Here is a 13,272-nt window from a genome sequence, read left to right as displayed (position 1 = left end):
TTATTATTATTATTATTATTATTATTATTATTATTATTATTATTATTATTTAATTATTGGGGAGCATGGGAAAAGAGTGTGGTTGAACTCACATCCTGTGTATGGCTTAATATGGGCAACTAGCTGGTCACTGTGATAATAGTGCTGGACTAGAAAGACTTTTGGTCAGAGCCAGCATGACCTTTCCTATGTTTCTGTGGAGAGAACATAGTTTTGACAGAACAGCTCTAAAGACCAGCATTGGGGTGGAGTGGGGGCGTGGCTGACCTGACGCATGCCCCAACTCCACCCCATGCCGGCATAACACCACACTCCCCACCACATGGCAGGTGGTATCATGATGCAGCGCCAAAGGAGTGCCAAAAAACTGTGCCACTCCTTTTTGCACCACGGAAAGGCCAGATGAGGGCCGCAGCATGTAGTTGTCATGGCCTCAATCCAGTGCTGAAAAGAGTGGCTGCAGGCCACCCCTTAGAGGTGGTCTGTTCAGCCCCATAGTTTTATGCTATGCACTTATACCATTTTACCTTTTCTTGGTGAGAAGAAGCAAATTTAGCAAAAGCATGCCCTGGAAACAGCACTGAAAAAGACCACAATTTGGTTCTGATATGTGGATGACACTTTCACCATCTGGAGCCATGGAGAAGAAGGCCTGGCTGTATTCCTGAACCATCTGAACAACATCCACCCCAACACCCAATTCACTATGGAATAAGAAAAGGAAGGAACACTGCCATTTTTTTATGTCCTAGTCATCTGCAAACTGAACGAACATATACTGAAAACCCAAACATACAGATCGATACTGCACAAGAACTCCAACCATCACCCAGGACAAAAAAGAAGCACAATCAAAACACTGGTGGACTGGGCAAAATGCATCTGTGAACCCCACTTCTTGGAAGATGAACTGAAGGACCTGGACCGGGCTCTACAGGTTATTGGTTATTCCATCTCAGACATCAGAAGGGCTGCCAGGCCCAGGAAAACCCATACAAGTGAAGACAAGCAGTCACCCAAAGGGAAGCTATTTTTACCATACCTCAAAGGAGTCACAGACAGAATATGCAAAGTGATGAGGAAGCACAACCTTCAAATGGTTTATAAACTGATGAAGAAAATCCAGCAAATGCTTCGTTCAGCCAAGAACCAGAGAGACCCTCTCACAGCCGCAGGAGTTTACCGCATACCATGCAGCTGTGGACAAGTCTACATAGGGACGACCAAAAGCAGTGTGCAAACAAGAATCAAGGAACACGAGAAACACTGCAGACTGGGCCAGCCAGAAAAATCAGCAGTAGCAAAACATGCCACAAACCATCCTGGGCATAAAATACTGTTTGAAAACACTGAAATTCTGGACTGTGCCAACCACTACCATGTCAGGATGCACAGGGAAGCCATTGAAATCCATAAACATCTGGACAATTTCTACTGGAAAGAAGAAACCCTTAAAGTGAACAAAATTTGGCTACCAGTCCTGAGCAAAATAAGGACTCAGCAAATGCAAATGGGAAACCATTCAGTCAGGGGCTTTCCCAGCAGATAATGATCACCAATTAGCAGACATTAATCCTCTTTTTCATTAGCCTCTCAGCCTGAGGCCAGCCATCAACACAGAACAACACACATGCAAATCGCTCCTGCATTCCCAGGTTCACACAGTATATATACACCCAATTTTTCCAGGCAAGCATTCTCTGAAGATGCCAGCCACAGATGCTGGCGAAACATCAGAAAGAAACTCTGCTAGAACATGGCCACATAGCCTGAAAAACCCACAAAAAAACTATTAGCTTCTGTCATTCATTACTGTTGATTACATTTAAATCTAGTTTGGGAACATATAAACATCTTTGTGGGATATTATGTCATGACAAGGAAATAATAAAGAATGCTACTTATTCCATAGTTCTGTACATTTATCTTCTGTGAGAAGCAACAAAATAAGATACTCCTCAAAAGAGACTTAAAAAGCCACACATTTTATCAGATAATAGTATTTCTTTAAAATGTGACAAATCCCATAATGCTTGGATAACATTCTTCAAGGACATTGGAGTACTTCCATTAAAGTCTGATTATCAAAGCAAAATCTCATAAACCTCTGCAATCTTTGCTTCCTTTGGTTTGAAGCTGATGCTAAGTGTGTACTGGGATGCATTTCTCCTAGTTTCTTCTTCATAATTGTTAACTGGAGTCATCATACATTAATGAATAATATGTAAAAAGAGCAGTTTGGACTTGAGAGAATTATTATAGATCTTGGTGTGGATTTTACCCTAGTGATAGAGACATGATATGGGACAGTTCAAAGTTTATTTGGGGTGTAGAGCATAGAATTCTGCATTGAGTTTAGCAGCATGCTGTATTTCAAACTTTCATGTAACCAAGGAAGTAGACTTGGAATGAGTAACAAACTTCAGCATTATCTGCTTTGTCAATATTGTTGCAAAGGTCAATAATAAATATGGTTATAAAACCATGTGTGTTTATTATGGAGCCTTAGAAAAGCTATTTTTTGGACCACAGTTCCCAGAATCCTTAAGCCAGCATGGCCATGTGGTACACTAGTTGATGGTACTCTGGAAGCTATAGTCCAAAACAACTTAAAGCTCTGGTTTATTATGTTGGGTGTGCCTGATCAGTTGGCTGAAGTTGCACAAATTACTCCACTCTCTTGATTCCAAATCACAGAGCTGGGAAATGGATTTCAGAAAGGAATGAGAGTAGTGTTGGCAAGCTATTTCAAGTGGACTTTTCAAACAGTCATGATGGAATGGAGTTAAGCAATCTGGTAACTTTCTGCTTGTATTGACATTGTCTTCTTTCTCACTGGAAATACAAGAAGATTTTCTGTGGTGCTACGTGAAGGGAGAAGGTAACAGCACACAACTGCTGTTAGGCTGTATGCCAGATTTGCAGCACATATATGGGTCTTTGATATCCTATGTCTTTCTTGGATTTGTGCTGTGGCTGCAGCGCATCGCACCCATACCAAGATGCTTTAGCATGTTTCTTTTCATCTCCAAAATTGTTGAGGAGTCGGGGAAGTGCTGAGTCCTACCAAGACAAAAAGTTTATTTCGGTGTTTGAAGCAAACGGAACAACATAAGCTGGTGAGCCTGTTCCAATGTCTTTGTGGGAACATATAAAACTGTTTTACTAAAAAGAAAATCAGACCTCCAGGCTTTAAGATTGATGGACAACTGAAATTTTCATTTATGTATGACTGCTGTTCACTTCTGCACCTGCTGTGTATATCTGTCTCTCTCTTTCTGTTTCTCTTACCAGAATACCACCTCTCCTGAATTAGTGAACTTTCATCAGACACCTGCTCAAGGGACATTTGGTATGCAAATAGATTCATAATTGGCAATAATTACCCCATCATTTTATCCCTAAGATTGCAAATGAGAAAGCTGCTTTATACACAGTAGGTGTACTCAGAGAAGTTTACCATAGTTGCATCCGTTTATACAGCTTGAAGTTTATTATGTTAATTATGCATATTTACTCAAAAGTAAATCCTACTGTGATTACTGTGGTTTATTCCTCATAGAATGGAAGGTTTACATCTAAGGGGTTTTGTGGCTGTTCAAATATCAAGCAGCTTTACTAATGAGAAACAATTTGTTTTGGTACTTACTACTTGTGAATTAATTCACTACTATTTTCACTACTGTGAATTAATTCAGTACTGCCCTATGAGAGTGAATTAATTCACAGAAACCCAGCACAGCTTGCAGCTTACATAAAAACCACAAATGTAAAATTACAAATAATAGCTAAAATTGCTAAAAATATCTAGGGCCTAAATACTCTAAAGGCACCAGATCTTGTCTGATTTTGGAAGCTGAGCAAGGTCAGGATTTTGGAAGCTAAGCAGAGTTAGTACTTGGATGGGAGACCAACAACAAATACCAGGTGCTGTAGGCAATATTTCAGAGGAAGGAACTGGCAAAACTGTAGGGCCACTGTAGGTCTACAGGTGACTCAAAGGCACATACACACACGCTTGCACTGTTCCCCCCTCCCCCAACATGGTGTGGTTGAGCATTGGACTGTGCTCTGGAGACCAGGGTTTGAATTCCTGCTCAGCCATGGAAACACATTGGGTGATTTTTAGGCAAACCACACTCTCTCAGCCTCAGAGGAAGGCAATGGCAAACTGCTTTGGAACAACTCTTGTGACGAAAACCCAGTATGGGTTTGCCTTAGAATAATAATAATAATAATAATAATAATAATAATAATAATAATAATAATTTGTTTTATTTATATACCGCTATTCCAAAGATCATAGCGGTGAACAGCAAGTAAGCTAATTAGCAAGTAAGCTAATTTGCCCCCAACAGTCTGGGTACTCATTTTAGCGACCTCAGAAGGATGCAAGCCTGAGTCGAGCTTGGGCCCTTTTGCTGGTCTTGAACTTGCAACCTTGTGGTTTTGAGTGAATGGCTGTAGTACAGGCATTTAACCACTGCGCCACCAGGCACCACAAATCAGAAATGACTTGAAGGCACACAACAACAAAACAATAAAATGCAATAAAATTCCTTATACAAACAAGCAGCACAAAACAAAAAATACCCACAGAACAAAAAACTAGATATATGGCATGGTACAGACCGCCATAAAGCGGTGTACTTGTACCGATACTAGGGTTAGGGAGCACGCGCTAACCACACACTATCCCTAGGTATGTGTGGACGGTGCTGTTATGTGGTGTCATCCACATGGGGGGGCGTGATGACATGCACGCGCTGCATTCAAACAACGGTGTGTGTGTGTAACATCTCCGCACTGCCCCAGATCACTTAAGGGGGCCTGGCTGCGGCGAGGGAAGGAGCTCCAAAACTGAGCTCCTTTTTGCCACGCGCATCGTTCCTGCAGCAATCAAACGGCCGTGGGAACAATGCCAAGGAGAATGAGGCTGGGCTGCCCCTTTCTCCCATGGCTGTGGCTCCTGGGGTATCCGGGGGCATGCAACCGCTTCTCTGTGGCCCAGAAAAACTCTGGATTGGGGCTGCAGGTGAGGCTGCCCTGGCCCCAATCCAGCAAAAAAAAGGGACGGGTCCAGGATGCCTCTTTGGGGCAGTCTGTACTGCACCTATATAACCCTTTATATATCTAGTTTAATTGTTGTAAGCCGCTTTGATTGTTTTAACAAAATGTGGGATATAAATAAAAGTTTTATTTTATTATTATTTTATTTAGTTCCATTTGTAAAGAAAGAAGAAACAGCCACAGGAGACTTATAAGAGTCTCATATCTAATGCATTTATAAGTTTTTTATTGAAATAAAATACAGAGATTTCCATTGTTTGATGAGATTTCCTTGTAAAACAATTGGCACATAAAATATTAAATATACAAATGTAGAATTATACCATTTTCTGAAACCAACATGGTCTTCCTTTTTGTCAATAGCATGCACATGGATAGGCTAGACTGAAGGGGGCAGGGTTCTGGACCACCAGCCAGCCAGGGCTTCCAGAAGCCATCTGCCTAACCCTTGGTCCCTGTCATGGCAGGAGGAAGAGGAGAAAACAGGGAATAAGGAAGCAGCATGAAAGAGAAGGACTGCACAACTGCTGCCTTCCCCTCTGTCTCCTCCATCCATGGCAGAGATGCTGCGGCATGTGTATGTCTGTGCATGTGCGAATGCATGCACATACGCACAAACATATGTTCAAGGAGTGGGGCCTACCAGAGGTGGCTGTAATGGCAGCTTTTTTAAAATAAGAAGCAGCAGTGATAGCACATGGAGGAACAGGTGGAGGTGGAGGTTTCATTTTTCCCTTGGGTTATGAGCTCCTAAGGTCTGTTGGCCATCAACAGCAGGAGGCCAGTCTACGTCTGGGGTGCTTTCATAATATTGTATTATAGTGCTATGATTCCACTTTAATTGTCATGACAGCATCCAAAGGAATCCTGGAATTAGAATTCTAGAGAAGAGTGCTAGACATTTCAGCCAGTGATTTTCTCTAGTCCCTCAGTTAAAGACAAGATGCTGCATTGCATAAGAGGGTGTAAAGATGGAATCATACTGCTGTACTGTACTATTGTACTGTAAAGGGGTCCCTGGTTTACCTTTGTTGCATATGATTGGATGAATATGAATCTACATTGGATTTAATGCACAACTGCATCGGGTGCATAAAATGATCGTCCCTGTTAGTGAAATAAATCAAATACTTGGCTTCTAATTTATATCACTTAGATTCTAAAGAGAATTATTCCTATGTAGGTTTTGATGCTCCATATCATTTATATGATGCCTAAGTTACAACATTATTTATTTAATAATCTCTTATGTCATAGGTGTCATCGCTCCTAAGGACATGGCTGAAATCTTAGACCCTTCTGATCCATCTGTATATGAAGTAGACTATGTTGCTGGCTATGAAGGCATAACGTTTCTAGATGTAGGCAAGTAGTATAGTATACAAGAGATTCATCTGATGGAGTGGACTTCATTCATAAAATCTTATGCCATAGTAAAACTGGTAGCCTGGTATCCTCCATCAGTTATGTAGTTATGCTGTCGTAACTATGCTCTGTCTCCCAATCTGATTCCTGAGGCCCATCTTAAAATTCAGCCAGGTATACCAAGGGACTGAGTTCTGTGGTCCTAGTGAATGAGGTGCACATCCAGCCCCCTCCTATCAGTTAACTATAGTGCCAGGAGCAGAAGCAAGGGCTCTGTCATAACTCCTCTATGCATTGTGGTTCAGTAGCAGAAAGGGGGTAGATATGGCACCCTACTTGCCAGTACCACAGGACACCATCTCTTGATACAGCTGGATGGATTTTAAGGGGTTTTGGTGGCATTTACAATCATTACAATGTTACCACAAGCATGAATATGAATAGGAAACATTTGCAAGGTCATACAGCTAAACTTATGACATTGTAACTGACAACAGGATTCCAGCCATAGTTTTTAACAAGCTATGACAGCCTGTTTGCTTTGCAGAAAAAAGTCAAAGAAATCCATCCCATCCCCACTCCACCTCAAAATATTTCAATGTTATTTCTTCTGAAGAGAGCCAGTGTGGTGTAGTGGTTTGAATGTTGAACTACAACTCTGGAGATCAGGATTTCAGCCGTGGTGGTGCAGTGGTTAAATGCTGGTACTGTAGTTATTCACAGCCACAAGGGTGTGAGTTCGATCCCAGGTAGGGCTCCGGGGTCACTCAGCCTTGCATCCTTCCATAGGTCGCTAAAATGAACTCATAGCTTCTTGGGGGCAATTGGCTAACACATTGTAAACTGCTTAGGGGATGCTTAAGTGCACTGACAAGTGGTATAGAAATGTACTTGCTATTGCTTGTTATTGCTGTTGATTTCCTACTCAGCCATGGAAACTCACTGGGCGGCCTTGGGTGAGTCACACACTCTCAACCCCAGAAAACCTTGTGATAGGTTCGTCTTAGGGTTGTCGTAAGTGAGAAACAATTTGAAGGTACACAACATCAAAGAACAGTTTCTTACGAACCAAACTAGGGTCTGTAAAAGACAGTTACAAAGAATCCTCTCACTGCTTTTGCAAAAAAAAAAAAAGTGTGTGTGTGTGTGTGTGTGTGTGTGTGTGAGATATTGTGGCATGTACATTATCAAGCCATGCAGTATTTGAATAATGATGGGGCGTAATTATAAAATAGGTAAGGTTTTGAATTAGGAAGGGTTTAGAGTTTTGAAAACAAGCCTCAGAGTCTATGGACTTGTTTGTGTTCCCTGCCCTTTTCTCATCTGGTGTGATCTGAAGGAGATTGGAATCTTCCACTACTATAGTAGCTTAACTCAGGGCTCGGAGCCACTGTTCATGCTAACTGATGGAATCTGGGAATGATAGTCTGAAAAACTGATTTCCAAGTTGTTGAGTAACTGTACCCTAAATGCTGTCATCCAGATGTTAAAATGCAGTTATTTTTAACTATAGTTAATTGAAACAAACCAGCTTCATAACTGCTTTCTGAGGTTTGTTTCCGCAGAGCATCATGAAGAATTGTGAAGATTAACCACAGTTTCCAGAGAACACAGCGAGTTGTAGTGAATCTTAAAACCGAAGCAAAGGCTTCTGAGCTTTTTACAACTCTGCTGGGGGAAAAGAGGCACAAGGTTCATTGTGACATAATCCTTATAACTGGGATAGCCCAATACATATTCCTGCCTGGGGCAAAAAGGGAGAAAAGGCAGTGCCCTCCATTCCATGTAGAGGTGTTGACTGGCTTGCCTCAATATTGCTTCAATATGGCAACAGATCCCTGAACCTTGCTTCAGTATTGCCAATACAATAGGGTTCTTCATCACATACAAAGGCACCAGGGGCTGCAAGACAGACAGCATGGCATACATATCTATCCCCAATATAGGAGAATAAGCAGTGGGCTTGGGAGGACCAGCAGTGGTTGCTGCTGCTGCTACTCCAAACATCTGCTGTCTGAGGAAGGAATTTGACTCTACAAATGGTAGCGCTGGTTCTTATAAACCATTTGTTGTTGTTGTTATTGTGTGCCTTCAAGTTGTTGCCAGTGTATGGTGACCGTAAGGCAAATCTATCAGTTTTTTCTTGGCAAAATTTGTTCAGAGGAGCGTTGCCACTGCCTTCCCCAGAGGTTGAGAGCATGTGAGTTGCCCAAGGTGACCAGTGGGTTTCATGGCTGAGTTGGGAATCTCCAGAGTTGTAGGCCAATACTCTAACCATTTAGCCTTATGTCTGAAAAAGATGGCTGTAGTCCAAAACACACTGCAGAAATAATCCAGTTTGATATGGCTTTAACTGTCCTGGCTAGAGGATCTTGTGGATTGTAGATTATTGTAGCACCAGAGCTCTCTAACAGAGAATGCTAAATGTCTTACAGAACTACAGTTCCCAGGATTCCCTAGCACTGAACCAGGGCAGTAAAGCGGTCTCAAACTGGATTACTTCTGCAGTGTGTTTTGGACCTGTGTTTATTGTCCCCTGCTTCACTCTTTGTCTAGCTCAGTGGTTCTCAGACTTTTTACCCTTGAGGTCTCCTTTCTATCTACATCCAGACCTCACCCCCCTCAACGTAATATATCAAAAAACATATTTTCTTTGTTTAGTGTGTGTATTTTTGTTCACACATTCATGTTTACTCATATTTTAACATCTTATACGAAAATAGCTTTCCTTCTCCTCTCCCTGCATGTAGAAGCTTCAGATGCTATCCTTGCCCTTCTCTTCTCTTCTCTTCCAGGACAAAAAAAGATTGGGAAGAGAAGGAGGAGGAGGGGGGGGATCAGGGCCTCCAAGTCTCCCCCATCCCTGAGCAAGTTTTATACACCTCTGGGGTTCCCACACCAAAGTTTGAAACTCACTGGTCTAAATTAAAGTAGTCCTTATGCTATTCAACAAAATGAACATTGCAAGTTGATTCCCTTGACGCCAAGATACAAATGAAGTGGAACTTTTAAGTTTCATGCTTCTTATGCCACAGATCGTTCACAGCCATTTAGCCTAACAATTATTTTCCTCACTGTCATCTCTTTTCTTCACAGAAAGAAAATGTTTCCTTCCGCCGCCTGATTTGCTTCTTGACTGTGGAAGCGAACCACATCCAGCTCAGATGAACTGGAAGTAAGAGGGATAGTGTTATTTCAAATGCACATTCACGGTTCATTTTAGCTTTGCATTTGCTACAAACTAACTGTAGATTTATTGCTCATCTCTGGGTAGATGTAAATGAAGAGGTATTGTTAAAGAGATGAGGGTGGCAAAACAGGTACTGCTTGATATTATAATGAATATATGTTCCCTGTGAGAGCCAGTGTAGAGTAGTGGTTTGAGCACTGGACAATGAATCTAGAGACTAGGGTTTCTATCATATCTTGGCCATGGAAACCCTATGGGTAACCTTACAGAAGTAACACTTTCTCAGCCTCAGAAGAAGGCAATGGCAAACCCTCTGTGAATAAATCTTGCCAAAGAAACCCCATTACCTTAGGATCAATCTGGAAATTAATTGAAGGCTCACAACAGCAACAACAAATCTTAATACAACATAGTTTTCTGAGGTGCCTGAGGCATTAAAGGAGTATGAAAAGTCTGAGCTGTTTCTCCACTTATTCCCACCCATGTAATTTCTTCTTTTCTGCAGTATTCCAACCATTGCAGAGGATGATGCCAAAGAAGCATTTATCCAGTACGTGACAAGGAAACGTTGCTACAACAAAACCCCTGCCAGAGAAATGGTGATTACTGACCTACAACCATTGAATACCTATAGAGTAAGCAGTTGTGCATATTTTGTTAGTATAAAGTAGTGTTTCATATTCTGATTGTTAATCGCTTCTAGTGCCATGGGCAGTAATCTGATAGACAAATTTAAACAATACACAAATAAACAATTGTTGTTGCTATTCCTTGCCTTCAAGTTGACTCCCAATAATGGTGACCCATATCCTACTGTTTATTGGCATGATTGGTTCAGAGGAGCCTTGCCACTTCTTTCCTCTGAGGTTGAGAGAATGTGACTTGCCCAAGGCTATCTGGGGATTTCCAAGGTTGAGCAAGGATTCAAATGCTGGTTGTCCAAAGCCAGTGATGGTGAACCTTTTAGAGGCCGAGTGCCCAAACTGAAACCCAAAACCCACTTATTTATTGCAAAGTGCCATGCCCCTCTGGCTTTCCAGTAACAAACTCTGGAAAACTGTATGCTGGGGCGACGGCACATGTGCCCACAAAGAGGGCTCTGAGTGCCACCTCCGGCACATGTGCCATAGGTTTGCCATGACTGTCCTAAGCCCTACTTCAATACTGAAACCACTGCTCCTCTAAATAAGAATGAATAGTATTAATCATGTCTAACTGTGTAATCTTACTTTGCAGTCCACACCAAAGTAGCTAAATGTATAGTTGGTCTTCCACATTTGTGGCTTTGACTTTTGTGGATTTGATTATACATGGATTTGATTTATATGTTCTCTCTAGGTCCTCCCATCCAACTTTGCCAGAGGTTAGCCATAAAGTTACACTGGAGGGCCTAGAGATTCTTAGAGAAAACAGTTCTCTAGGCATTTATAGATCCTCCAGCGCAATTCTATGGTCAGCTTCTGCTGCATGTTGACCATAGAGTTGTGCTGCAGGAACTAGAGATTCCTAGAAAGGTGTTCTTTTAGGTTTTTAAAAAACGGGTTGTGTGTGTGTGTGTTTTCCACTTTCATGGGGATCCTGCACCCCTAATCCCAGTGACTGTCAAGGGCTCACAGTACTTGGAAAAAAGAAAGATTTGAACACTTTATAGATTTCTGTTGTTAGGGATTCCTGGGCTGTGGAATTGTTTAACTAAATGTTTAAAACACCCTCATACCTCTGCTACCACTACCAGTAACTTTTTTTGCTTGTGTTGAGTTGCCTGGCTCTGTGATTCTTCAGAGTCAGAGTCAGATGCTACTGGAGAGGCAGTTTTGACCAAGAACATTGCCTGTGTTGAAACAGAGGTGAGCTTCCTGGTAATCCATATTGCTAGGCATTCTCCATTTTCCCTTCACCAAAGAATGGTTATTTCAGCACTGAGATGACAAACAGGAATAAGAGAGGGAAGGTGAGAGTAGCCCACAGGCCACACTTTGTCTACCCTTGTTTTATAGTTTGGGGTACTAATTTTGCAACTGATACAGTTGTAGAAAGATACATATGCATGATGTAGGAGTCCATGCAGTATGCTAAAGAACTCCCCTGCATGCGGCCATAAAAAGAGAAAGAAAGGAAAAAGAAATCTAGTTACTTAATGGCTCTAAAAAGCGAACTTTACTAGCAAATGTTGTATAGGTTTTACCTTTTTGCTATCACACTGGCACACACAATTGTAGGATGCATCAAATTAGAGTACTGTATATTTATTATAATAATAATAAATAATTTTTTTTATTTATATACCGCTATTCCTGTGCAGATCACAGCGGTTTCCAACATGAAAAAGTATAACAAAAACAGTTAAAAACAACATATATCCCCAACAATGTGCAAACCAACCACCCATACCAGTCAAAAAACCATACATCATCTAAAACCAATTATCCTACAAAACAATTAAAAACATTAAAAACCATAACAAATAGCTGGATTGAACAGTATATATCATTAAGGGGAGATAAAGATAACATTAATGCTCATGGGGAAAAGCCTGGCGGAATAGGAAGGTCTCCAAATTCCTCTTGAATACGTCTAGGGAGGTAACAACACGGAGCTCATCGGGCAAGGAGTTCCAAAGCTGTGGGGCTGAGATGGAAAATGCCCTCCGAGATGAAATGTATCTTGTTTTAGGAACTCTTAATAAATGTTTTCCGCCCGATCTGAGAGTGCGAGGCGGACTGTATGGGGAGAGGCGGTCCTCCAAGTACCCTGGGCCCAAGCTATTTAGGGCTTTATATATATATTTATATGCATAAAACACTATCTGTTGTAAAGTGTACAAATTTGTTTTTTAAAAAAAGATTGTAGGTTTCTAGTGTATTAGCTAATGTATTGTGCTATAAACAAGGAAACCTAAAAGAAATGTGTAGATTTGGAATACTTAATATTGTACTCAGTCCAGCAGCACATATACTGTAATTAGCACAATGCTAAGAAGATTAGCATTGTGCTAAAATGCAGATTTGTGAAGTGGTCTGTATGGTTTGTACATGTGCATACTCTTTATAATTATCTAATCCACTGATACACAGTCAGCCCTTTTTATCCACAGATTCCGTCTCCATGGGTTCAATCATACCTGGCTTGGTTTAAAAAAAAATCCTAAAAGCAAACCTAGATTTTGCCATTTTATATACAGTAAGGGGACACCATTCTACTTTGCCATTTTATGCAATGGGATCTGAGCATTCACAAATTTTGGTATGCATGAGGGGTCTTGGAACCAAACCCCAGTGGACTGCAAGGTCCCCACTGTAATTCTGTTAAGCATTGCAGATGTAGACATGTTGGCTTCACTTTGCTGTAAAGTGTTAAACATTATTAAAATGGCAGTTGGTGGCTTCCATGTCAGTGCAACATTGCTTTTACTCTGAACTTCAAAGGAGTTGTGCAAAGTGCTAATGCTCAGGGGATTTTGGATTGCAGCTAAGTGTGTGCAGTAACTTAAGTATTTTGTACTGAAAATACACACACACACACACACACACACAGAGAGAGAGAGAGAGAGAGAGAGAGAGAGACTGTGTGTATGTATGTGTATGTGAGACAGTATATACTATATATACACTAATATATAGCATAGTTGTTTGGTTGGACACGTAGTA

At 41.2% G+C, this 13,272-nt stretch overlaps 1 protein-coding gene across 1 annotated transcript in view; it reads left to right on the top strand.

Annotated features, from left to right (window-relative positions):
- Positions 1–13,272, top strand: part of LOC121923167 (protein SSUH2 homolog) — a 40,212-nt gene that overhangs the window by 4,335 nt on the left and 22,605 nt on the right. Inside the window, exons 2-5 of the mRNA XM_042453324.1 lie at positions 3,295–3,352; positions 6,328–6,435; positions 9,532–9,610; positions 10,131–10,260. Coding sequence (XP_042309258.1) covers positions 3,295–3,352; positions 6,328–6,435; positions 9,532–9,610; positions 10,131–10,260 — 375 coding nt within the window. The remainder of the gene's footprint in view (positions 1–3,294; positions 3,353–6,327; positions 6,436–9,531; positions 9,611–10,130; positions 10,261–13,272) is intronic.

This window comes from Sceloporus undulatus, chromosome 2 (assembly GCF_019175285.1).
Source record: "Sceloporus undulatus isolate JIND9_A2432 ecotype Alabama chromosome 2, SceUnd_v1.1, whole genome shotgun sequence".
In the NCBI taxonomy this organism is placed as follows: Eukaryota; Metazoa; Chordata; class Lepidosauria; order Squamata; family Phrynosomatidae; genus Sceloporus; species Sceloporus undulatus.
Note: the sequence above shows the minus strand (reverse complement) of the source record. Positions and strands in the feature narration are given on the sequence as shown.